The sequence below is a fragment of the Panthera leo genome, chromosome F3 (assembly GCF_018350215.1).
Source record: "Panthera leo isolate Ple1 chromosome F3, P.leo_Ple1_pat1.1, whole genome shotgun sequence".
In the NCBI taxonomy this organism is placed as follows: domain Eukaryota; kingdom Metazoa; phylum Chordata; class Mammalia; order Carnivora; family Felidae; genus Panthera; species Panthera leo.
Window position 1 is genome coordinate 21,538,268 of NC_056696.1, and position 25,873 is coordinate 21,564,140.

At 36.3% G+C, this 25,873-nt stretch overlaps 1 protein-coding gene across 7 annotated transcripts in view; it reads left to right on the forward strand.

The window, feature by feature from the left end:
* The window catches only part of TDRD5 (tudor domain containing 5), a 116,104-nt gene that overhangs the window by 58,281 nt on the left and 31,950 nt on the right, over positions 1-25,873 (forward strand). For all 7 annotated transcript variants that reach the window (XM_042925114.1, XM_042925113.1, XM_042925111.1 and 4 more), the window contains 5 exons: positions 6,253-6,406; positions 15,289-15,497; positions 19,604-19,824; positions 24,951-25,163; positions 25,700-25,766. In XM_042925114.1, the coding sequence (XP_042781048.1) occupies positions 6,253-6,406; positions 15,289-15,497; positions 19,604-19,824; positions 24,951-25,163; positions 25,700-25,766 (864 nt within the window). The remainder of the gene's footprint in view (positions 1-6,252; positions 6,407-15,288; positions 15,498-19,603; positions 19,825-24,950; positions 25,164-25,699; positions 25,767-25,873) is intronic.

Below are 25,873 nucleotides of genomic sequence, written 5' to 3' on the forward strand. Positions count from 1 at the left end.
GCTGCACCAGTTTGCATTCCCACCAGCAGTGCAAGAGGGTTCCCGTTTCTCCACATCCTCACCAACATCTGTTGTTTCCTGAGTTAATTTTAGCCACTCAGACTGGTGTGAGTTGGTATCTCAGTGTGGCTTTGATTTGTATTTCCCTGATGATGAGTGATGTTGACTTGAGCATCTTTTCATGTGTCTGTTTGCCATCTGGATGTCTTGTTTGGAAAAGTGTCTGTTTATGTCTTCTGCCCATTTCTTCACTGGATTATTTGTTTTTCAGGTCTTGAGTTTGGTAAGTTCTTGATAGATTTTGGGTACTAACCCTTTATCTGATACATCATTTGTAAATATCTTCTCCCATTCCATCGGTTACCTAACCAAAGATGTAAAAGATCTGTATGCTGAAAACTATAGAAAACTTATGAAGGAAATTGAAGAAGACACAAAGAAAGGGAAAAACGTTCCATGCTCATGGATTGGAAGAATATACTGTTAAAATGTCAATACTACCCAAAGCAATCTACACATTCAGTGCAATCCCTATCAAAATCGCACCAGCATTCTTCTCAAAGCTTGAACAAACAATCCTAAAATTTGTATGGAACCACAAAAGACCCTGAATAGCCAAAGTAATATTGAAAAAGAAAACCAAAGCGGGAAGCGTCACAATCCCAGACTTTAGCCTCTACTACAGAGAAGAATTTAAATAGAGAGTTGTAACGCATTTATGGCTGAGAAGTCTCAGTATTGTTATTAATTGCTAGATTCATTACATTTGCCATTATAATTCCTGCAGGCTACGTGTAAATCTTGAAAAACCCACGGATTAGTCATATATGAGTATACTTGAAGAGATCTACTCAGATGCACTCAAATGATTTTTGACAGAGGTGTCAAAGGAATTAAGTGGGGAAAGGAAAATCTGTTCAGCAAATGATTCTGGAACATCTGAATATCCATAAAGGAAAAAAATGAACCTCAGCCCCAACTTCATACTGTGTACAAAAGTTAATTTGAGATGCATCATAGACCCAAATGAAAATTTAAACATCTAGAAGAAAACACATATTCACAATCTGGGTTTGGATAAGAGTTTCTTTCTTAGGACGTAGCAATAATTGTTTAAAGGAAAATTGACAATGAGGCTTTATTAAAACTCTCTCTGGGAGAGGCACAGACTACAGACTCGGAAGAAATACTTAAAACCATCATCTAAAAGACTTAAATCTAGAATACATAAAGAGCCTTCTGTAGCTCCATTACAGAAAGGCAGACAACTCCATTAAATTGCATAAAGATTTGAACACTTTACAGATGTAGATATGTGAGTGATTAATAGCATAAAGCACAAATGATGGTAAACTTGTATTTTTGGTACGAATATAAAATGATGCAATTACTTTGGAAAATGTTCTGTTTCTTATAAAATAATTATATATGTACCCTTTGACCCAGAATTATACTCTTAGATATTTACCCAAGAAAAATCAAAGCCTGTGCTCCCTCTCTCACGCCAAAGACTTCTATATAATATAGCAGCTTTATACTTGCTTAATAGCCCAAACTGAAAATGCTATTATTCATCAATGGGAAAATGAATAAAGATATTATGATACATTCTTACAATGAAATACTTATTCAACATTAAGAGATAAGCTACTCCTTTGGATTCTGTGTCTCCTTCTCTCTCCGCCCCTCCCCCACTTGCACTCTGTCTCTCAAAAATGTTAAAAATTATTTTAAAAAGAGCTAAGCTACTGACACATGAACCAACATGGATGAATCTGAGAAATGCTGTGGAGCGAAATCTCACACAGTGGAGTATTATTGGATGTGTTCCATTTGAAGTGCAAAATAGCCAAAGTTAATCTGGTGAAAAAGAGTTGTTTGTCTCTGGGAAAGGGAGAACTTACTGGACTGTTGGAAATGTTCTAGATCTTGAATACTTTCACTTTTTCAAAGCTAATTTAATTGTAAGCTTAAGTTTTAAACATTTCACTGTATGTAAATTTTTACCTTAAAAAAACGAACAGATCTTGAACTCAGCTAATTATGTACATGCTAACTTATTTTGGGGTGAAGGGCAGGTTCCTTTGAAATGTATAAAAAAATAAGATGGATTGGTAAGTGGGTGTATTGATAGATGATAAAGCAAATTTAGTGGAATACTAATAATTATGGTGGTAGATGGTAGGTGGTAGATGTTCACTGTCTAACTCTTTCACCTTTTGTTGTGTTTGAAATTTTTCATAAGAAAATGCTGGAAAAAAATGAACAAAGAAAAAGATTTAAGAGAAAGTAACAGATTTTGAAAACATGCCAAGAAGAGCCAATATAGAAGTAATAAAACCAAAGAATGGAACAGAACAAATCCTGAAAACTGTAATTTGAGTGAACTTTACTGAAATGGAAGATGTGAAACTATATATTGAAAGAACACATGACATATGTGAGAATGTTGACCAGAATGACCCACACCAAAATTACTGGACTTAAAGAACAGTCCTTTGGGCATCTAAAACAAAAAGAGCAAGTGACTTATAAGGGAGACAGAATTAGGTTATAGATATTTTCACAGTAGTGTTTTATACTAGAAGAAAAGAGTAACATATTTCATATACTCAAGGAAACAAAATGTAGGTCAAGGATTTTATAAATAGCAAAATTGACTTTGAACTACAGAAAGCCAACGAAGCTATTATCACCATGTAAGAATTTAAGAACTTGTTCTGATGAGCCCTTCTCAAGGAGTCTACTGGACAATGAACTTCAGATAACCAGAATTGTTGAGTGATACCAACAGAAGAATTAATCTGTGTTACTTATAAAACTAAGACCAAATGAGAGTTAGAAATGAGAGAATATAGTATATAATGGCTATATACTCTGACAATGTAGATAAAGAACAATTACACAAAATGGTAGAAAGAGAAGAGGTCAGCACAGGCAAAAAAGTTTGATTGCTTTTATTAATGGTATTGATGTTAGTACTGTTATTCAATTTTGAGACTGTTGTGTATTGTATAGAGCATTGAATAATTATGGAATATATGGGATTAATTATGGGATAATTTTTATTGTGTGCATAGTCTAGTTGCATATGCAGAATCTGGAATGTCTTGTCATTCCAGACTAGCAAGGAAGCTTATTAATGACTAGGTTCACATCAGGATGGCTTAGGAATCCACTTGAGTTAGTTGAGGTTTCAATAATGATAATACTTGCAGTGTTTTTGAAACCCACCAAGTATGTTTAACTTTTGAGTTGCTCTGATATTAAAAACTAATTGGTTATCTTGGAGGATGATAGAGTACCAATTTATTTTCTTGAAAAAAGATTAAAAGAAGGAGCCAATCACTTATCCTTGTTTTCCAAATAATCTGGTATGACTGGGTAACCAAGCAGCAGATGAGTGGAGCATATCTCTATAAAATGTTCCAACTAAATAACAAAAAAGAATTGATACAATTTCACTCTACAATTTCTCTTAGTAAAATAGTGGATCTAGGCATTGACCAGGAATGGCTACTAACACCATCAAAAAAGAGACAGCTAGACGTTACATGCCTCTTCATAAATACAGCATCACTTACAGTCATGGAGCAGGAGTCTGACCAAGCCTTTGGATCTAGCTGTCAGTTTGCAGAAAATAGTGTTTGCACTATGAGTATGTCATCTGCAAAATCCACACAGTGAGGAAATGAAATCAGGTTAATAGGAAATATTCATATATTTGAAGGCATAAATATAAACTCTAGGGAAGAAATATTATAGCTAAAATTGGAGATGGAAGAGAAATCAAGGAAAGTGGGAGTAGAAATACATCAATTCTTCCTTGCTTATGGTTGGGAGTCTATCAACCTGGAGGCATAACTAAGAAATTAGGAAAAAATATATCTGACATACCAATCGGTGGACAGAACCAACTTACTAAAACTGGTTTTCAGAATCACAAAGCAAAACCCAATTTTTCATGTACTGATAAGGAATTCTCTCTGTATTAACTGAAAGCAAAAATGGGCACAATAAATATATGTTGAAGCATGATGTGTGTTCATGTTTTGACAATTTCTAGAAAGTTGCCCAAGAAACTGGTGATTTTGGTTTGTGCAAGAAACTGGTAATAATGGTTACCTCCAGGGAAGTGATCTCCTGGGCCACTGAGGGTTGGGAGTGGGCCAGAGACTTAGTTTTTGCTGCATGTTTTTTTGAACCTTCTAAATATCATGTATTAAAAAATTAATAAAATCCTTTCCATCCTAGTCTTGTATTTGACTGACTTGCATGTTCATAGTACTAGCTACTTACAGACAAGGTAAAGAAACCATTAAAGAGACTAATGAACATAAAAGGTAAAGAAGTCGTAATATGTAATGTGCAAAGAAGTAGAGACATAAAGGTTGTGTGGGTGGCTCAGTCAGTCAAGTGTTGGACTTTTGATTTTGGCTCAGGTCATCATGTCATGGTTTGTGAGTTCAAGCCCTCTGTCAGGCTCTGTGCTGACAGTGCAGAGCCTGCTTAGGATTCTCTCTCTCCATCTCTCTCTGCCCCTCCCCTGTGCACATACTCTCCCTCAAAATAAATAAACTTTAAAAAAAGTAGAGATACAGTGTCATTTACCATTACGTGTCTCCTGTCTTCTACCAAGCCTTTCTCTCTTGGTATTTTCATGATTGGTTATAGAGGTGATATTAATGACCGTTTAAAACCATGACTTGGCTGATGCCCATGACTTGGCCCTCATTTTTCAAGTGTTTTGGGAGAAGTCATAAAGAGTAGAGTTGGGTCTCAGCATCCATCAACAAGAAGGTATACAGCTGTCCCATCCTCTATTAGAGGTCTATTCTTTTAGAGCGTTTGCTTTCTGTGTTTCTATTGATTTTTCCCTAAGGTTGTTAAGTCAGAGAAAGTTTATTTCCTGCTCGAAGTTGGAGGAACAGAAAAAGAACTATGAATAGCTCAACTGCTTTACCTTGGTTAGGGAGACAAAAGTTTGACAATTTGAACATTTTTTTTCTCTTTAGAGGGAGCCTGAGAATAGGGGGGAGAGAGGGAGAGGCAGAGGGAGGGTGTGCAGTACCCTGTGTGGTGCGCAAACTCACGAACCATGAGATCATTATCTGAGCTGAAATCAAGAGTCAGTTGCTCAATTGACTGAGCCACCCAGATGCTCCAAGAATTTGAACAATTTAATAGGAGGTCTTACTAAAAAGGGCAAACTTCCAATTCACTGTCCAGTTTAAACCAAACATATTTAGTATATACCCTGTATATACATTTTTTTATTTGGTGTAATTTTTTCCTAAGGCAAGAGAAACAATATTGTGGGTGATACACTGATACCTACTTATTCATCTCAGCTTCTAGGGTGAAATCCTAGAATTTTAAGGAAATATTTTAAAATCATATTACTTTATTGCATGTTGAAAATGGTAGTGAATACTTTCAAAACTGAGAAATACCAAGTTTTATTATGACTTTTGTATTTTGTGTACCCCCTTTATTCTTTTGCTTTATAATTAGACATTGTTAAGAACAAGAGGTAAAAGTACCCTGATTTTCACTTCATTGTACCACATACTATATTTATTTATAAAGCTTATTTATTTATTTTGAGAGAGACAGAGAGCAAGTGGAGGAAGGGAAGAGGGAGAGAGAGAATCCCAAGCAGGCTTCACACTGTCAGTGCAGAGCCCAACATGGGGCTCAAACTCATGAAACTGTTAGATCATGACCTGAGCTGTAATCAGGATTTAGAGGCTTAATTGACAGAGCCACCCAGGTGCCCCACCATATACTTTAAAAGGAAGTTGAAACTGGCCTGGAAGCTTTATGTTGTAGGTCTCTAGGTTTGGATTATACCTATATGGAAACAAGCCTTTACTGTAATACCTGAGATTGCTGACCCTTACAAATTTAGTTTGACTAAACCAAAATTATTTAAAAAAATTTTTTTTTCTTAATGTTTTTATTTATTTTTGAGACAGAGCATGAGCAGGGGAGGGGCAGAGAGAGAGGGAGACACAGAATCCGAAGCAGGCTCCAGGCTCTGAGCCATCAGCACAGACCCCGATGCGGGGCTCGAACTCACAGACTGTGAGATCATGACCTGAGCCGAAGTCGGATGCTCAACCGACTGAGCCACCCAGGTGCCCCTGACTAAAACAAAATTAAGACATTGTTTTAATCTGTGTATGTATCTGTATATATTGTATTACATTTATCTAATGTTTTATGTTATTTTTGTTTCTTTTGTGACAGATAATCTTTAAAGAGCAACTTTCACCAAAAAAATTGGGCTTCTTAAATGTGACAGAACTCGTTGGAGCTCTTGGTGACATTCTGCGTGTTGAGTTCAGGGAAGGAGAACAAGACTTACTGGTGTTTGATGCTGATATGAAGCCACTCCCACCTGGTGAGTTGAATCACAATATGATGCAAACCTGATTTTTTCTTTTTAAGTTGAAGTATAGTTAACATCCATTTATATTAGTTTTAGGGGTACAACATAGTGTTTTGACAATTTCATACATTTTGCTGTGCTCACCATGATGAGTGTAGTTACCATCTGTCACTATACAATATTATCACAGTATTATTGGCTATATTCCCTATGCTGTATATTTCATTTCTGTGACTTATTTATTTTATAACTGGAGGTTTGTACCTCTTAATACCCATCACCCGTTTTGCTCCTCCCCTGTTATCCTCCCCTCTGGCAACTACCAGTTCTCTGTATTTATGATTCTGTTTCCATTTTTGTTTGTTTTGCTGTTTAGATTCCACATATAAACGAAATCATGCAGTATTTGTCTTTCTCTGTCTGACTTGTTTTACTTAGCCTAATATCCTCTAGGTTCATCCCTGTTGTCACAAATGGCAAGATTTCGTTCTTTTTATAGCTGAGTAATATTCCATTGTATATATACTACATCTTTATCCATTCATCTATCGATGGACACTTAGGTTGCTTACATAACTTGGCAATTGTAAATAATACTGCAGTAAAGATAGGGTTGCATATGTCTTTTTAAAAAAATTTTTTTTAACGTTTGTTCATCTTTGAGAGACAGAGAGAGACAGAGCATGAACGGGGGGAGGGGCAGAGAGAGAGGGAGACACAGAATCCAAAGCAGGCTTCAGGCTCTGAGCTGTCAGCACAGAGCCCGATATGGGGCTCGAACTCACAAACCACGAGATCATGACTTGAGCCGAAGTCGGAGGCTCAACTGACTGAGCCACCCACGTGCCCCGCATATATCTTTTTAAATTAGTGTTTTCATTTTGGGGGGCGGGGGGCAAATAACCCAGTAGTGGAATACTGGATCATATGTTATTTTTATTTTTCATTTTTTTAAGGTAACTTTACAGTGTTTTCACAGTGGTTGCACCAATTTACATTCCCACCAACAGTGCACAAGGGTTCTCTCTTCTCCACATCCTTGCCAACACTTGTCTATTTCTTGTCTTGATATTAGCCATTCTGAAAGGTATAAGGTGATTTCTTACTGTGGTTTTGGTTTTGCATTTCTCTGATGATTACTGACGGTCAGCATCTTTTTGTGTGTCTGTTGGCTACCTGTATGTTGCCTTTGGAAAAATGTCTATTAAGATCTTCTGCCCATTTTTTTTGGATTCTTTGTGTTTTCTTGGTATTGGATTGTAGAAGTTCTCTATATATTTTGGGTATGAATCCCTTATTGGATATATCATTTGCAAATATATTCTCCCATCCAGGAGATTGCCTTATTGTTTTGCTGATAGTTTCCTTTGTTATGCAAAAGGTTTTTAGTTTGATGTAGTCCCAATATTTCATTTGTGCTTTTGTTTCCCTTGTCTGAGGAAACATATTCATAAATACATTGCTAAGGCTGATGTCCAAGAGATTACTGCGTATGTTTTCTTTGAGGAGCTTTATGGCTTCAGGTCTCATATTTAGGTGTTTAATCTGTCTTGAGTTTATTTTTGTGTTTGGTATAAGTGGTCCATTTTCATTCTTTTGCACGAAGAGACTGTCTTTTCCCCATTGTATATTGTTACCTCCTTTGTCATAGGTTAATTGACCACGTAAGCATGGGTTTATTTCTAGGCTCTCTCTTCTATTGCTCTGTGTGTCTGTTTTTGTGCCAGTACCATACTCTTGATTACCATAGCTTTGTAGTATGTCTTGAAAGCTGGGATTGTGATACCTCTGGGTTTGTTCTTTTTCAAGATTGCTTTGGCTATTTAGAGTCTTTTGTGGTTCTGCATAAATTTTAGAATTGTTTGTTTAGTTCTGTGAAAAGTCCTATTGGTATTTTGATGAGAATTGGATTGAATTTGTAGATTGCTTTGGTAGTATGGAAATTTTAACAATATTGGTTCTTCTAATTCATGAGGATGGTATATCTTTTCATTTGTGTCATCTTCATTTTCTTTCATCAGTGTTTTATAGTTTTCACAGTACAGAACTTTCACTTGGTTAAATTTATTCCAAGGTATTCTGTTCTTTTTGGTGTAGTTGTAAATGGGACCATTTTCTTAATTTGTTTCAGCTTGCTTCATTATGGTATAGAAATGCAACAGATTTCTGTATATTAATTTTGTATCCTGCAACTTTACTGAATTCATTTATTCTAATAGATTTTTGGTGGAGTTTTAAAGGTGTTGTATATATAGTATCATGTCATCTGTGAGTAGAGACAGTTATATTTCTTCATAATCAATTTGGATGCCTTTTTCTTTTCTGATTGCCGTAGCTGGGACTTCCAGTACTATGTTAAATAAAAATGGCAAGAGTAGACATTCTTCTTTTGTTCCTGAGAAGAAGTCTTTCAGTTTTTCACCATTGATTTTGATGTTAGCTGTGGGTTTGTCATATATGGCCTTTATTATATTGAATTATGTCCCTCTGTATACACTTTGTTGAGAATTTATCATGAACAGATGTCAGATTTTGTCAAATGCTTTTTCTGCATCTGTTGAGATGACCATATGGTTTTTATCTCTTCATTTTGTTAATGTGATATATAAAGTTGATTGATTTGTGGATATTGAAATACTCTTCCGTTCCTGGAGTAAATCCCACCACTTGATGGTGGTGAATGATGCTTTTAATATATTGTTGAATTTGGTTTGCTAATATTTTGTTGAGGATTTTTGCATTGTATGTTCATCAGGGATATTAACCTGTAGTTTTCTCACTCTCCCCCCCCTCCCCCACACACACTTTCTGTCTGTCTGTCTGTCTTTCTTTTTTGTAATGTCTTTGGTTTTGGTTTCAGAGCAATGCTTGCTCATTGAATGAATATGGAAGCTCTCCTTCCTCTTTTATTTTTGGCACAGTTCGAAAGAGTGGCTGTTAATTATTTAAATGTTTGGTAGACTTCACCTGTGAAGCCATCCAGTCCTGGATTTTCATTTGTTGGGAGTTTTTTGATTACCTATTCAATTCTGTTACTAATAATTGGTCTGTTGATATATTCTGTTTCTTTCTGATTTAGTTAATTCATCCATTTCTTCTAATTGGTTGTCCATTGGTTGTCCAATTTGTTGGTATATAATTTTTTTGTAGTGTTCTCTTATAATCCTTTGTATTTCTGTGATGTTGGTTGTTTTGTGTTTCATTCTGATGTTATTTGTTTGAAACCTCTTTTTTTCCCTTGGTGAATCTGGCTAAAGATTTATCAATTTTGTTTCTCTTTTCAAAGAACCAGCTCTTGGTTTCATTGTTATTATTTTTTTTAATGTTCATTTATTTTTGAGACAGAAAGAGAGCATGAACGGGGAGGGTCAGAGAGAGAGGGAGACACAGAATCTGAAACACGCTCCAGGCTCTGAGCTGTCAGCACAGAGCCCGACGCGGGGCTTGAACTCACAAACCGTGAGATCATGACCTGAGCCAAAGTCAGAGACTTAACCGACTGAGCCACCCAGGCCCTCCTTGCTTTCATTATTCATCTACTCTGTTACTTTTTAGGCTCCATTTCATTTATTTCTGTTTTCATCTTCATTATTTCCTTCCTCTTACTAACTTTGGGCATTGTTTATTCTTTTCCTAGTTCCTTAAGATGTAAGAATAATTGTTTACTTGAAATTTTTCTTGTTTCTTGGGATAGGGCCGTATCCCTATAAACTTCCCTCTTAAAGCTGCTTTTGCTACATCCCAAAGATTTTGGACCATTATATTTTCATTTTCTTTAAAAAAAATTTTTTTTTTTTTAACGTTTATTCATTTTTGAGACCGAGAGAGACAGAGCATGAATGGGGGAAGGTCAGAGAGAGAGGGAGACACAGAATCTGAATCAGGCTCCAGGCTCTGAGCTGTCAGCACAGAACCCGATGTGGGGCTCAAACTCACGGACCGCGAGATCCTGACCTGAGCCGAAGTTGGACGCCCAACCGACTGAGCCACCCAGGGGCCCCATTATATTTTAATTTTCATTTGTCTTTGTTGTTTTTTTTTTTTTATTTCCTATTTAATTACTTCATTGATTTTTTTGGTTAATAGCATGTTGTTTGGCCTCCATGTTTTGGTGTTTTTTGCAGTCTTGCTAGTAGTTGATTTCCAGTTTCATACTGTTGTGTTTGGAAAAGATGCTTTATATGATTTCAGTTTTCTTAAATTTATTGAGTCTTGTTGTGTGGCTTAACGTGATATAGAGAAGGAAAAAACTTGAAAAGAATGTATATTCTGTTTTTGGATGGAATGTTCTGTATATATTGTCTATCTGGTTTAATGTGTTGTTCAAAGCCATTGCTTTCTTATTGATTTTGTGTTTGAATGATCTGATCATTGATGTAAGTGAGCTGGTAAAGTCCCCTACTATTACTGTGTTAATATCAGTTTCTCCCTTTGTGTCTTTTCATATTTGCTTAATGTATTTAGGTGCTCCTGTGTTGGGTGTGTAGATATTTACAATGGCTCTGTTTTCTTGTTGGATTGATCTTTTTAACATTATACACTGCCCTTATTTGTCTCATTACAGTCTTTATTTTAAAGTCCATTTTATCTGATGTATTGCTACACTGGCTTTAAAAAATTTTTTTTTTTTTTTGCTTCCATTTGCATGGTATAAGTTTTTCCAGGTCTTCACTTTCAGTCTGCATGTCTTTAGGCTTGGAGTGAGTCTCTTATGGGCAGCTATAGATGTCTTTTTTTTTTTTTTTTTTTTTTAATCCATTCAGTCACCCTTGTCTTTTGATTGGAGCAGTTAGTGCATTTACATTTAAAGTAATTATTGGTTAAGTATGTACTTACTGCCATTTTGTTTTTGTTTTCTGGTTGTTTTTATAGTTTTCTGTTTTTCTTCTCTATCTCTCCTTGTGATGACCTCCTTCAGTGTTATGCTTGGATTCCTTTCTCCTTATTTTTTGTGTATCTGGTAGAGGTTTTTGTTTAGTGATTACCATGAGGCTCATATATAACATCCTGTGTATGTAGCAGTCTATTTTATATTTTTAGTTGATGGTAAGTTTGAACACATTCTAAAAATAGACATTTTTGTTTTGTGTATATCATATTTTGTATCTTTTTATTTCATGAGGCCCTTAACTAATTTTTTAGATAACATCGATTTTACTACTTCTGTCTTTTAACGTTCATACTAGTTTTATAAGAGATTGATTTACTACTCTCTGTTTGCTTTTACTTGTGAACTTTTTTCTTTTTATAATTTTCTTCTAATTATGGTCTTTTCCTTTCCACTTAAAGAAGTCTCTTTAACATTGCTTGTAAGTCTGTTTTGGTGATGATGAACTTTTGTTTGCTGGGAAACTAGTTCTTATTAAATTCTGAATGATAACCTTGGTGGGCAGAATATTTTTTGTTACTGTTTTCTTTTCCTTTCATCAGTTTGAATATACCATGCAATTCCCATCAGAGCTGATACTCCTACGGGGCTTCCCTTGTACATGACTTGTTGCTTTTCTTTTGCTACTTTTTAGATTTTCTCTTTATCTTTAATTTTTGACATTTTAACTAATGTGGACTTCTTTGCGTCCTTGTTTGGGGTTCTCTGTGATTCCTGGACTTGGACGTCTGTTTTCTTCTCCAGGTCAAGGAAGTTTTCAGCTATTATTTTTTCAAGTTATTTTTCTGTGCGCCTGTGTGTGTGCTGTCTCTCTCTCTCTCTCTGTCTCTCTCTCTCTCTCTTTGGGACCCCTATAATATGAATGTTAGAATGCTGGATATTGTCCAAGAGATCTCTTAAACTTATCTGAGTTCTCTTAAACTTATCCTCATTTGAAAACACATTTTTCTGTTTAGTGTGGGTGCTTTCTATTACTGTTTTCCATATCACTGATCCATTCTTCTGCATCCTCTGATATGCTGTTGATTCCCTCTAGAGTAATTTGCATTTCATTTACTGTATTCTTCAGCTCTGATTGGCTCTTTTTTATATTATCTGTTTGTTGAAGTTTCACTGAGTTTATGCACTCTTCTCTGAAGTCAGGTGAGCATCTTTATGATCATTATCTTGAATTTATAAGATAGTTTGCTTATCTCCATTTTGTTGAGTTCTTTTTTGAGGTTTTGTCTTGTTCTTTGATTTGAAGTATGTTATTCTGTTTCATTTTATTTGACGCTCTGTGTTTTCCTATGAATTAGGTGGAATAACTACTCCTAGACTTGAAGGAATTGCCTTATGCAGAACATCCTCTATGTACACTGTGTGTGTGTGGCAGCTTTGGCTGTCTGGCTTAATCTTTAGCAGGTACAGGCTGGGTGTCCCAAGGCACTTTGTGCTGGGACTACCCTGGTGGTATGGCCGGAGCTGAAGCAGGTACACACCAGGGGATCCTGGTGCTCTTCATACTGGAGGGACAGTTGGAGCTGAAATGAGTGTGGGTTGGGAGTTCCCAGAGTGCTCTGCATAGTGGGTGTCGGTGAGTTGTCTGTAGCTGAAGTGGGTATGGGCCTGGAGTATGCTGGGAGATGCTAACCTGATTTTTAATTGTCTTTGTAAGGACAAGGAAATAAAGCATGATTATGTAATATTCTTTATTGTAAGCATATGAACCAGACAGATTACACATTAGCCTTGGAAACATTTTGTATATGATGACCTTTCTGGTGATACTTATTGTAATAAGGCTAATCGGTATTATTAATAAAGACCATCTATCTGACTTTTTAAAATATACTTTCTTCATTATCCAGATTTTTGTATAACTTTGAGGAAACCAGTTTTCTGAAACAGTGATCTGATGGGGAAGTGCTAGATCAGTGGTTGTTAACTCTGGCTGTGTATCAGAGAGCTTTTTAGAAATACAAGGACATTTTTGGTAAATGGGTGTGCATTGGAACCTAGCACATGTATTTGTTTTTTAAACAAACTTTTTCAAACCTAATCCTAAAAATTATCTTAGGTTTACAGAAAAGTTGCAAAGATATTATAGATTCTCTTGTGCCTTTCATCCATCTAATATTAACATCTTACATTACTATGATACATTTATCAAAACTAAGAAATTAATTCTGATATACTGTTATTAGCTAAACTGTAGATTTTATTTAGGTTTTACCAGCTTTCTCACAATTGTTCTTTTTCTGTTTCTGGATCCACTCCAGGATACCACACTGCATTTAAGGCACTTGATTTTTGTTTTTTGGGTTTTTCTTTTGAAATTTTTATTGAGAGTATTGTAGGCTTATATACCGTTAAAAACTAATACAGGGAGGTTCCATGTATTCTTTATTTTGTTCCTTCAGTGGTAACATGTTGCCAAATTATAGTAGTGTAAGGTACAGTTGACTCTTAAATAACATGGGTTTGAGTTGCATAGGTCCACTTATATGTGGATTTTTTATGGTAAAATCAGTATAATATTGTAAATGTAATTTCTCTTCCTTATGGTTTTCTTAACATTTTCTTTTCTCTGGCTTACTTTATTCTAAGAATGGGCATTGAGGAGGGCACCTGTTGGGATGAGCACTGGGTGTTGTATGGAAACCAATTTGAAAATAAATTTCATATTAAAAAAATAAACTAATGGAGGGAAAAAAGAATACAGTATATAATACATACATAAAATATATGTTAATCAACTCTTTATATTATCAGTAAGGCTTCTGGTCAGCAGTAGGCTCTAGTAGTTAAATTTTGGGGGAATCAAAAGTTATATGCAGATTTTTTACTGCATTGGGGGTTGATGCCCCTAAATGCTGCAGTGTTCAGGGTCAACTGTCCTTGTATTTTTATAAGCTTCTAAAAGTGGTTTTGATGGATAGCAACTTTTTTCCAGAATATCAATGTATCTTTGATACATACATACCCACTTTGTTGATTTTTCTGATTAAAATAACATGAGTTATAAATAATGTATAAATAACTCATGTTATTTTAATAAGTTGAAAGTGAATATTTCCCATCATTTTACTTCCCTGAAAAAATCTGTTAGAATTTTTATTGGTCTTTGAGATTTTTTTCAATGAATATGTAAGCATACGTAGATTTTTTAAAAAATTATAAAAGCAATATTTGTTTAAAAATTCCAGTAAGGTAGATTGGTAACTAGTAATTGTTTTAATAGGTCTTTTTCTGGACCTCTTGTATAATACCATAGTTATTTATTACATGTAGAATTTTCTTGCATAAGATAGTGTTCTGTATATATATACATAAGTTCTTTTTATGCTTCGTATGTTATGGATGTTTTTTTCATATCAGCATATGTAAGTTTATTTCATCCTTTTTAACTACATATAATTCTTTTATGTGACTGTATTATAATTGATTTAGTCTCCTGTTGACAGACATATAGAGTGTATTTATTTTTTGTCATTATAAAAGATACAGTGATAAACATTCTTGTACCTCCATCTTTGTGCACTTACTAGTTTTTCTGTAGGAGCCACTATGGTTTTAGGTCTATCTGGGTCTGTTTTAAGGTGTCAGTCTCTTAAAATCATCATACACATGTAAATTTGAACACAATATGTGATTGATTTGGTAATCCCCTAAAAATTAAGGCATTATATTATGGGATATTCAGTAGTCACATTAATACATTAAGTAACTATGCATATTCACTGCAAAAGTTGAGCAGGAAGTAAATTGAAATCAGGATATTGAAAAATAAAACCTTTAACCAAAGTTCAAGAAACTTGCCCTTTCCCTGCCACTGTAAGTAATTTAAGATTTGTTCCCATCTAGAACTTCCTTTCGTTTCTCCATACTGAAAGGTCTATAAAGTTAGGTTCGTATCTCTCATTTGTCATTATTTGCCCAGTGCCTGGGCCATAGAATGTGCTTTGTAACAGTTAGACAAATTACTATAATGGCTATCCACAGACTACTCTGTTGATTTTTTCAGATGAACCCATTTCATCAGTCAAAAATTCATGTTTAGTTCAAACAGATAAGAAAATAGAAGTCAAAGCTTGTGTCTCCAGTCCCCCTAGAAATTCACTGTCTACTGCTGCTATCAAGGAGACTGCCTGGGATTGTCTTCCTAAAAACCCTAACGAGCCAGAAAAGAAGATTTGCAAAAAGCCTAATCTGGTGGTAAAGCCTTTACAGCTGGTGAGTAGGTGTAAAGACTTTGTACACTGGAGATCAGCATTATGGAAAGTAACTAAATGAATATTTCTTTTTTTAATGTTTTATTTATTTTTGAGAAAGAGAGAAAGTGGGGGAGGGGCAGAAAGAGAGGACCGAGGATCTGAAGTGGGCTCTGTGCTGACAGCAAAGAGCCTAATGTGGGGCTTGAACTCACTAACCATGAGATCATGACCTGAGCTGAAGTTAGACACTTAAGTGACTGAGCCACACAGGCGCCCCTAAATGAGTATTTCCTTACATCAAAATTCTATTCAGGAAAATCTTGTTTCTAGATGCATGATTTTTTAGAAGAGAGCAGAGTTTTGGTCTGAAATCACCTTATACAGCATTTATTCTTGTTTTCAATCTTTTGTATAACTAACTTTCAACTCTCATTTTAAAGTTTTCAGATGGGTTTGAAGATTTGCCAGTTTTCTCAGGATGATAAAGCCAATGGTCTGTCCATGTTTTTGAAAATGTGGGCTGGAAAACCCTTAAGGGCTTCAGAGGGAAGATTTGAGGAGCTTTGTTTTAGCTATATGTCTCAATAATTGCTGCAAATTGCCCCTGCTCGTGTGCTCAATTATAGGGTGTATTTATTTTTTCTTTTTCATTACGTTTCCACACACAATTTTCCTTTTTTGTGTTCTCATCTTCTGTTATTTATTTTGTTGTTATTAAGGAATTAATTGCTTACACTTCTTTTCTTCTATCGTCTGTAACTGGCTTCTTTCATGGAAGGAAAACATTTTGTTTCAAGAGACTGCTACATATTTTCTAGAGGGTGAGAGAAAAGTCTAAAGGAAAATAATAGATTTTAGAATGAAAATGTTTGAGAAACTCTATTTAAAACAATTTTTGGGGGGGGAATGCAAGCTGGTGCAGCCACCTTGGAAAGCGGTATGAAGGGTCCTCAAAAAACTAAAAATAGAACTACCCTATGACCCAGCAATTGCCCTACTAGGTATTTATCCAAGGGATACAGATATGCTGTTTCGAAGGGACACATGCACCCCAATGTTTACAGCAGCACTATCAACAATAGCCAAAGCATGGAAAGAGCCCAAGTGTCCATTGATGGATGAACGGATAAAGAAGACATGGTGTGTGTATATATATATATATATATATATATATATATATATATATATATATATATATATATATATATATATGTATATATATATATATACACACACACACACACACAACACACACACACACACAATGGAGTATTACTCTGCAATCAAAAACAGTGAGATCTTGCCATTTGCAACTACGTGGATGGAACTGGAGGATGTTATGCCAAGTGAAATTAGAGAAAGACAAAAATCTTATGACTTCACTCATATGAGGACTTTAAGAGACAAAACAGATGAACATAAGGGAAGGGAAACAATATAAAAACAGGGAGGGAGACAAAACAGAAGAGACTCAAATATGGAGAACAAACTGAGGGTTATGTGAGGGGTTGTGGGAGGGGGGGATGGGCTAATTGGTAAGGGGCACTAAGGAATCTACTCCTGAAATCATTGTTGCACTATATGCTAACTAATTTGGATGTAAATTTTAAAAAATAAAATTAAAAAATAAAAAAATAATTTTTTTTTTTTTAAGTTTTTGAGAGAAAGTGCAGGTGAGCATGTGAATGGGGGAGGATCAGAGAGAGCAAGGGAGGGAGAATCCCAAGCAGCTTCCACGCTCAGGTCTGAGCCCAATGTGGGCCTCCATCCCACAGCTGTGAGATCATGACCTGAGCCGAAATGAAGACTTGGACACTCAACCTCCTGAGCCACTTAGGTGCCCTGAGAAACTTGTTGATTGGAAGATTAGTGTGAAATTTATTCTTTAAAGTTACCTTTGTTGGTAGGGTTGGGTAGGAAGACTGTCTTCGTTTAGCCTGAATATTTAAAGTACCATATTTTCAATTTTGAATGGGGCAGTTGTATAACATACTTTTGACTCTTAATTTCATAAGGCAGTTTTCATATATTAATGTAGGTAAGGATCACCTAGGGAATTTTTTTTTAATTTAATTTTTTAAATTTACATCCAAGTTAGTTAGCATATAGTGCAACAGTGATTTCAGGGGTAGATTCTTTAATGCCCCTTACCCATTTTGCCCATCCCCTCTCCCATAATCCCTCCAGTAACCCTCTGTTCTCTTTATTTAAGAGTCTCTTATGTTTTGTCTCCTCCATGTTTTTATATTATTTTTGCTTCCCTTCCCTTGTGTTCATCTGTTCTGTGTCTTAAAGTCCTCCTATGAGTAAAGTCATATGGTATTTGTCTTTCTCTGACTAATTTCACTTAGCATAATAACCTCTAGTTCCATCCACATATTGTAAATGGCAAGATTTAATTCTTTTTGGTTGCCGAGTAGTACTCCGTGTGTGTGTGTGTGTGTGTGTGTGTGTGTGTGTGTGTGTGTGTGTGTTTGTATACCACATCTTCTTCATCCATTCATTCATCGGTGGACATTTGGGCTCTTTCCATGCTTTGGCTATTGTTGATAGTGCTGCTACAAACATTGGGGTGCATGTGTCCCTTTGAAACAGCATACCTGTATCCCTTGGATAAATACCTAGTAGGGCAATTGCTGGGTCATAGGATAGTTCTAGTTTTAATTTTTTGAAGAACCTCCATACTGTTTTCCAGAATGGCTGCACCAGTTTGTATTCGCACCAGCAGTGCAGAAGAGATCCTTTCTCCACATCCTCTCCAACATCTATTGTTGCCTGAGTTGTTAATGTTAGCCATTCTGACTGGTGTGAGGTCTCATTGTGGTTTTGATTTGTATTTCCCTTATGATGAGTGATGTGGAGCATTTTTTCATGTGTCAGTCGGCCATCTGGATGTCTTCTTTGGGGAAGTGTCTATTCATGTCTTCTGCCCATTTCTTCACTTGATTATTTGTTTTCTTGGGTGTTGAGTTTGATAAGTTCTTTATAGATTTTGGATACTAACCCTTTATCTGATGTGTTGTTTGCAAGTGTCTTCTCCTGTTCTGTAGGTTGCCTTTTAGTTTTGCTGATTGTTTCCTTCGCTGTGCAGAAGCTTTTTATTTTGATGAGGTCCCAGTAGTTCATTTTTGCTTTTGTTTCCCTTGCCTCTGGAGACGTGTTGAGTAACAAGTTGCTGTGGCCAAGATCAAAGAGGTTTTTGCCTGCTTTCTCTTCAAGGATTTTGATGGCTTCCTGTCTTACATTTTGGTCTTTCATCCATTTTGAGTTTATTTTCGTGCATGGTGTAAGAAAGTTGTCCAGGTTCATTCTTCTGCATATCGCTGTCCAGTTTTCCCAGCACCACTTGCTGAAGAGACTGTCTTTATTCCATTGGATATTCTTTCTCCTTTGTCAAAGATTAGTTGGCCATATGTTTGTGGATCCATTTCTGGGTTCCCTGTTCTGTTCTAATGATCTGAGTGTCTGTTTTTGTGCCAATACCATACTGTTTTGATGATAGGGAATTTTGTTTTTTTAAGTTTCGAGATAGCACTAGCTGGGGAGAGGGACAGAGGGAGAGAGAGAGAAATCTCAGGCAGGCTCCACGCTCAACATGAGACTCAATGTCATGAACCATGAGATATGACCTGGGCCGAAATCTGGGGTCAGACACTCAACTGACTGAGCCACCCAGTACCCTCTAGGGAATTTTTTTTTTTTAATTATTTTTTTTTAACATTTATTTATTTTTGAGACAGAGAGAGACAGAGCATGAACGGGGGAGGGTCAGAGAGAGGGAGACACAGAATGTGAAACAGGCTCCAGGCTCTGAGCTGTCAGCACAGAGCCCGACGCGGGGCTCGAACTCACGGACCACGAGATCATGACCTGAGCCGAAGTCGGCCGCTTAACCGACTGAACCACCCAGGCGCCCCTCTAGGGAATTTTTTTAATACATAATTATGGGTCCCACTTCTAGGTATTCTGAATTAGTAAGTCTGGAATAAGCCTAAGAAGCTTTGTTTTTATAATTTCCCAGGTGATTCTGATAAAGATGACTCATGAAATATACTTAGGGAAATGTCATCATAGAGTTTGAAATTTCACCCAAAGTTTTCTTTTATTTCTTTTTTTAACTTGTAGCAAGTGGAAGTTAACAAGTCACAGCTCAGCCTGGCAATTGCAAACCATGATATCCCACCAGATGCTGTACGGGACAAGAAATTATGCAGACTGCCACCATTAGATACCAGTACCCTTGTGGGGGTCTTTGTGGAGTATATCATCTCTCCTAGTCAATTCTACATCCGAATCTATAGCAGGGATTCATCAGAGTTACTTGAAGACATGATGATTGAAATGCGGTAGGAATCTGTTGTTTTCAATGTATTTTTCATGTTATCTCATTCTAAATCAGTGCTTGTCAGCATTTTGGTTTTAGAGCTTTTAGCAGTTAAGGACTTGAGAGCTTTTGTTTACTGATATTTATCTTAGAAATTAAAACTGCAGCATGTAAAAAAAATTTGTTTAAAAAAACAGTAAGTCCATTTGTGTGGATATAAATGACATATTTCTATGAACAGTAACTACTTTCTGGAAATTAGAATAGTGACATTATTTTACATTTTTGCTGATCTCTTTATTATCTGTCTTAATAGGGGAAAGTTTGATTTTAATGTCTGCTTTCATCTTTAATGTCTTGAGCTTCGTTGTTTTGATTGTAGTGTATGAAAACATCTGGTCACACAGATGCATAGTTGTGAAGAGGAGTATTTTCTTTCTTTTGCCGAAAAAACCTATTTTTATTTTAGAGAGCATGTGAGTGGGGGTGAAGGGCAGAGGGGGAGAGAGAGAATCTTGAGAATCTTGAGAGAGAATCTTGAGCTCAGCATGGAGCCTGATGTGGGATTTAATCTCACAACCCTGGGATCATGACCCGAGCCAAAATGAAAAGTTGGATGCTCAACCGACTGAGCCACCCAGGCACCCCTCTTTTCAGATTTTTATTTTAATTTTAGTTAGTTAAACATACAGTGTAATATTGGTTTCAGGAGTAGAATTCACTGATTCATCACTTACGTACAATACCCAGTGCTCATCACAAGTGCCCTCCTTAATACCCATCCCCCACCCATTTCCCTCCATTAACCCTCAGTTTGTTCTCTGTATTGAAGAGTCTTGTGGTTTCTCTCTGTTTTTCTTCCTTCCCATGTGATCATCTGTTTCTTAAATTCCATATATGAGTGAAATCATATGGTGTTTGTCTTTCTGTGAGTGTCTTATTTTGTTTAGTGTAATACATTTTTGCTCCACCCACATTATTGAAAATGGCAAGATTTCATTCTTTTTGATGGATGAACGATATTCCATTGCATATATATATTCTATGCATATATATACTACATCTTCTTTATCCACTCATCAGTCAGTGGACATTTGGGCTCTCTCCATAGTTTGGCTATTGTTAATAATGCTGCTATAAACGTCAGAGTGCATATACTTCCTTGAATCTGTATTTTTGTATCCTTTGGGTAAATACCTAGTAGTGCAAGTTCTGGATCATAAAGTAGTTCTATTTTTAACTTTCTGAGGAACCTCCATACTGTTTTCCAAAGTGGCTGCACCAGTTTGCATTCCCACCTACATTGCAAGACGGTTCCCCTTTGTCCTCATGGGAAAAGGAGTTATTTTAGTAGCCTTTTCAGAAATTTGTGAATAATCTTTGATATTTAAGGAAATTTGTGAACATTCCAAAATTTGACAAGTGGTAGTTTCTTAAAGATTGTTTGCAATGTGGAATTTGAACTTTTCATACACTGCTGTTAAAATTCATTGGTCTTCCTTTGTACTTTGAACAGATTCAGGTTTGGTTATGCTGTTTCAGGTTCCAGTGCAAAATTAAAATGCAAGTCTCCAAGTTGTAAAATTATTAAGTATTTCAAGACAGCAATAGCAGAACATTAAAGCAAGCATAAGGCACTCAGTGTAACCAGCCCTGAAAGCATCTTTTACCTTCATGTATAATTTCAAAACATCATGCATTGGAAAATACTGGTTCACTGAGTTATGTAGGTCTTCCAAATGTTGACACATTTCATCACATAGTATAAAAAATCACATTCTTTAATATCACCACTGATCTCAAAGTGTTACGTATTAGGAAGCTGTCAAACTCGTAGTGGATGCAACATTTCCAGAATCTAAATTTTCACTCGGAAGTCTTGAATTTTAACATTGATGACAAATACTGTCAGTGTTTTTCTTGAAGTGACGGGCTCACTTCATTTTTGAGAAAATGTGCATCAGATACTCAAGTCTGAATAAACATAGTTTGATAGTAGTCATTTCAAGCAAAAATGATGTTCCATGAAAAAAATGTCTAGTTCCTCTTCCAAGTAAAAATGTTCCACAAAACAGCTAGTTCAGTTCTCAGATGCATAATTGCTTTTCTTAAGACAACTTGAGAAGTGTTTTATGTGTCTATTACTTCCTTTTTTGTCACATAGAATATTGAAAAGATGGTCACTCAGTGGTTGAGATTTAATATACTTAATTTTTATTGGTTTATGAAGGACATTCTTACGTGACATTGGCCTCTTTTTTTTCTTCTTCTTTGTCTTTTATTTAATGTGAGTGCATGGCGGTGACAAGTGACTGCTAGTAAAGTTTGGTGACACTGCCTTGATTTGGCTAAGGCACCTTGCTTTTACACCTTCATTACAAATGTTAATGCAGTGAAAAGGGCAAATAACTATTTTCATAGTAACACTAAAATATTAAATTAGTCTTGACCTTATGGACTTGTTAAAAGGGCATCACAGTCCTGGGGGTTTGTGAACTGCACTTGGAGAACGACTACTCTAGTTAATCTCTTTTATCTGCCGAAATATCATGTCCTTTCTTAGTAAAACACCCTGTAAAATGTGTACATTTGCAGTCACTTTAGATTTATTCATGAACAATAGTGTCTTATTTTTACATTGATGTCGTATATAAGAATAATGTATTTATTTATCCAAGAGCATTCCATCTTTTAATCTAATTTTACTGCATTATAAACTCCTCTCACCCAAGAACACCTGGTATAATGTAAGTCACATAATAAACACTTAGTAAAAATATTATATATTCCATTCCAGTATGCCTGTAAGATTTAGCACATGTTTTAAAGCACACGTACTGGCTCTATGGCCTTGAAGTTACTTTTAACTCTGGGCCTAGTTTCCTTATCTCCAAAGTAGGGATAGTACTCCTACCTGCCTCACAGAGTTGGGAAGATTCAAGCACTTAGAATGGAGTCTAGCTCACCTGTTTGCTGCTATTGTTACTAATACCACATCTGCTGTGTGCTTGGGATTTGGGCATGAGCAGTATGAGGAGAAGACAGACATGGTCTTTGCCTTTGTGAACACCACGATTATCTGGGGATACAGAGAGCGGATAAGTGGGGTACTGCATGAGGCAGTAATTCTGCCTGTTGAAGGTGGAAAAAAGCTTCACAAAAGGAGATATTTGAGCTAGGCTTAAAAAACAAGTAAGAATTTGCCAGTCAAAAAGGTGTGAGTGGGTATGTGTGGATCCAATCGCTGGCACCAAGGCCACTGTTGACAACAGAGTAGCGTGGTGTTCTGGGAGCAAGAAATAGGGAAGTGAAGCACCGCTGCATGAGGTTGGGTGACAGTGACTGAATGTGAAACTGGAATACTGGGGAAGAGCTGGAGTATGAACACCATGGGCGGGAATTCTGACTTATTCTGTAGACAGTGTGGAGCCTCTGAAGGTTTAAGAAGGTAGGGGCATCAACAGGTTTGTATTTTAGCAAGATAACTCTCGTTGCAGTGTGGAAGATGGGGTGAGTGAACAGGAGAGCATCCATTAGTATGCTAGTCTTGGTAAGAGAGTGAGAGTTGAAAGAAACTGGAAAAAATTTGGGGAAGTAGTTGTCAGGTCTTGGTGACAAGAATGGGGTTGAGAAGGATGAGGGAGAAAAGGAGAATATGAAACCTGTGTTGACTTTAGAGATTGAGTAGGTTTTAGCCGGGGCTAGAAGTTTGTACCTGGTGCATCTAAGGTGACCATGGAGTAGTGAATTGACAATGTTGAGTGGACAGTAATAGTTAGGATTAGGTTTAGCCACTGTTACAGAGACATAACTTAGCCTAAGACATAGTAGCTTAAAAAAGATAAAAATTTATTTCTTCTTCCCATAGTAGTCCATATGTAAGCAGTAAAGGTGGATAAGGTAGCTCCCTGGTGTTAGGGACACAAGTGTTTTCTGTCTTGTTGTCCCAGACAGTGTGTTGCCCATCTACATGGTCCAGCATGTAGCTCGCCATCACATCCATGAGATCCTCATTTCAGCCAGTGGGAAGGAGAATGAGAAGAAGCTGGGTGGTTGGAGATGTGCCCTTTTCTTTGAAAGACATGAGCTAGAATTTCTATACTTTTACTTTTTTTAATTGTGGTAAAGTACACATAAAATTTACCATCCTAATCATGCACACTTTTTCTCACATCTCATTGCTCAGGACTTAGTATTCACATCTAGATGCTAAGGAGTCTGGGAAGTCTGAATGGCTATATACTCAGTTAAAATTTGGGATTCTATTAGGAGAATGAAAATTGGGGAACAACTAGGATCTTCTCTGTATAGCTGGAAATAAAGTTTTAAAGTTCCCAAGTGATTCAGAGTTTAAAGGTCAAGATGGAGAATCATCGTTTATTTGTAGTGGTATAAAGATATGAAAATGGATGAGATGGTGTACAGAAAGAATAGTAATAGTTAATGGGTACTTAACTGTATTTGGACTCTGTGCTTAGCATTCATCTATTTTTGCTAAGGTTTTATTGTCCTCTCCATGCTCAAAAAGTAAACTGAAGCACAGAAAGATAAAGTCACACAGCTAGTAAATGATGGAGTCACGATTTGAGCTCATGTGACTGGGTTCAAAGCCTGAGCTCTTATTATTTTATACTTCCTAAATGTAAGATCCCAGAGAACCTGAACTTTAAAGGCAATTAGAGAGCCAATATAAGAATAATTATTGACAGAGAAGAAGTAGGAGAAAATAGTGTCTTGGAAACTAAGTAGGATAGAGTTTGAAAGAGGATAGGATCAGGGTTATGCTGCAGAGAAAGAAGTATATCGAAAGCTGGCGAGACAGGCTATTGGATTTGGGAATTAAGGGGCCATTGGTGTCTTTAAAATGTCTATTTTAGGAAGTGCTGAGGAATAAAGTTGGATTGCATTTTGTTCAGAGAATATGAGATAAAATGAGTGTATAACTTTCCATGTGAAGAAGTTTATTGATGAAGAGAAGGGATTTGGAAAAGAAAGAGGAAAATAAAATTAGTTGGTATTAATAAGCATTAACCAATCAGAAAAAGGAGGATTTTTTTTCCTTGCTTTTTGCCAAGACTTTCTTGGTCTTGATGCATCAAATGATATTTTCTCCCTCTTTGAAATTCCCTGTTTTATGGAATTCTACAGGCGCTGCTATTCCAATCAGCTGGTTTCTGATCGATATGCCATGCCGGAGTATTTTATCCAGCCGGGACATCTCTGTTGTGTCAGGATTTCTGAGGATAAGTGGTGGTATCGGGTCATTATCCATCAAGTCCTCGGGAAACAGGAAGTTGAAGTATTCTACCCAGACTTTGGAAATATTGGAACTGTTCAGAAGTCCTCCCTAAGGTTTCTCAAGTGAGTTAACAAATCTGGTTAAATTATTACCAAGTTTTGAATCATAATGCTCCTAATGCTAAACTTGCATGGGGTTAAGATTGCTCTTTTCTCTTGCCTTCCTTTCTTCCATCCCTTTTTTTTTTTTTTTTTTTTATAGTGCAAATGAACTTGGCATATGGTCCCTTAGTTTCACGTTGGGATTATAATCTCTTAGGTCTTCTTTCACATGACTGAATCTGAATGGACCATGAGACTCTAAAAAACAATCTCTTATTAAGAAAATGATTCTTGGGGTGATGCTAAGAATTGCATTTATATAGCATGAAGGTTGGTCTGTTCCTACCTATGTTTTAATTGCATGGGTTTCAAGGACTATGATGTTTAAAATTTTTATTACTTAGAATGCTTTAAAGTGTAAGGCATTAATTTAAAGATGCATGAGTAAAATAGTCTGAAGTGCTGTAAACAGCTAAAATCAAGAGTGGATTAGAGATTCCATAAAATGCAGTTTTAAAACATGATGGAATATTGGGGTTTGTGATCATCTCTTGCAGGTGCTGCTACACAAAGCTCCCGGCTCAGGCCATTCCTTGTTCCTTGGCTTGGGTGAGACCAGTACAGGTATGCTTGTTCCCATTTAATCAGCAAACATTTGGTGCTGAGAACAGTCTGAGGATCTCAGGATACAAAAACAAAACCTGGAATGGGCCCTAAAAGAAATCGTTGTA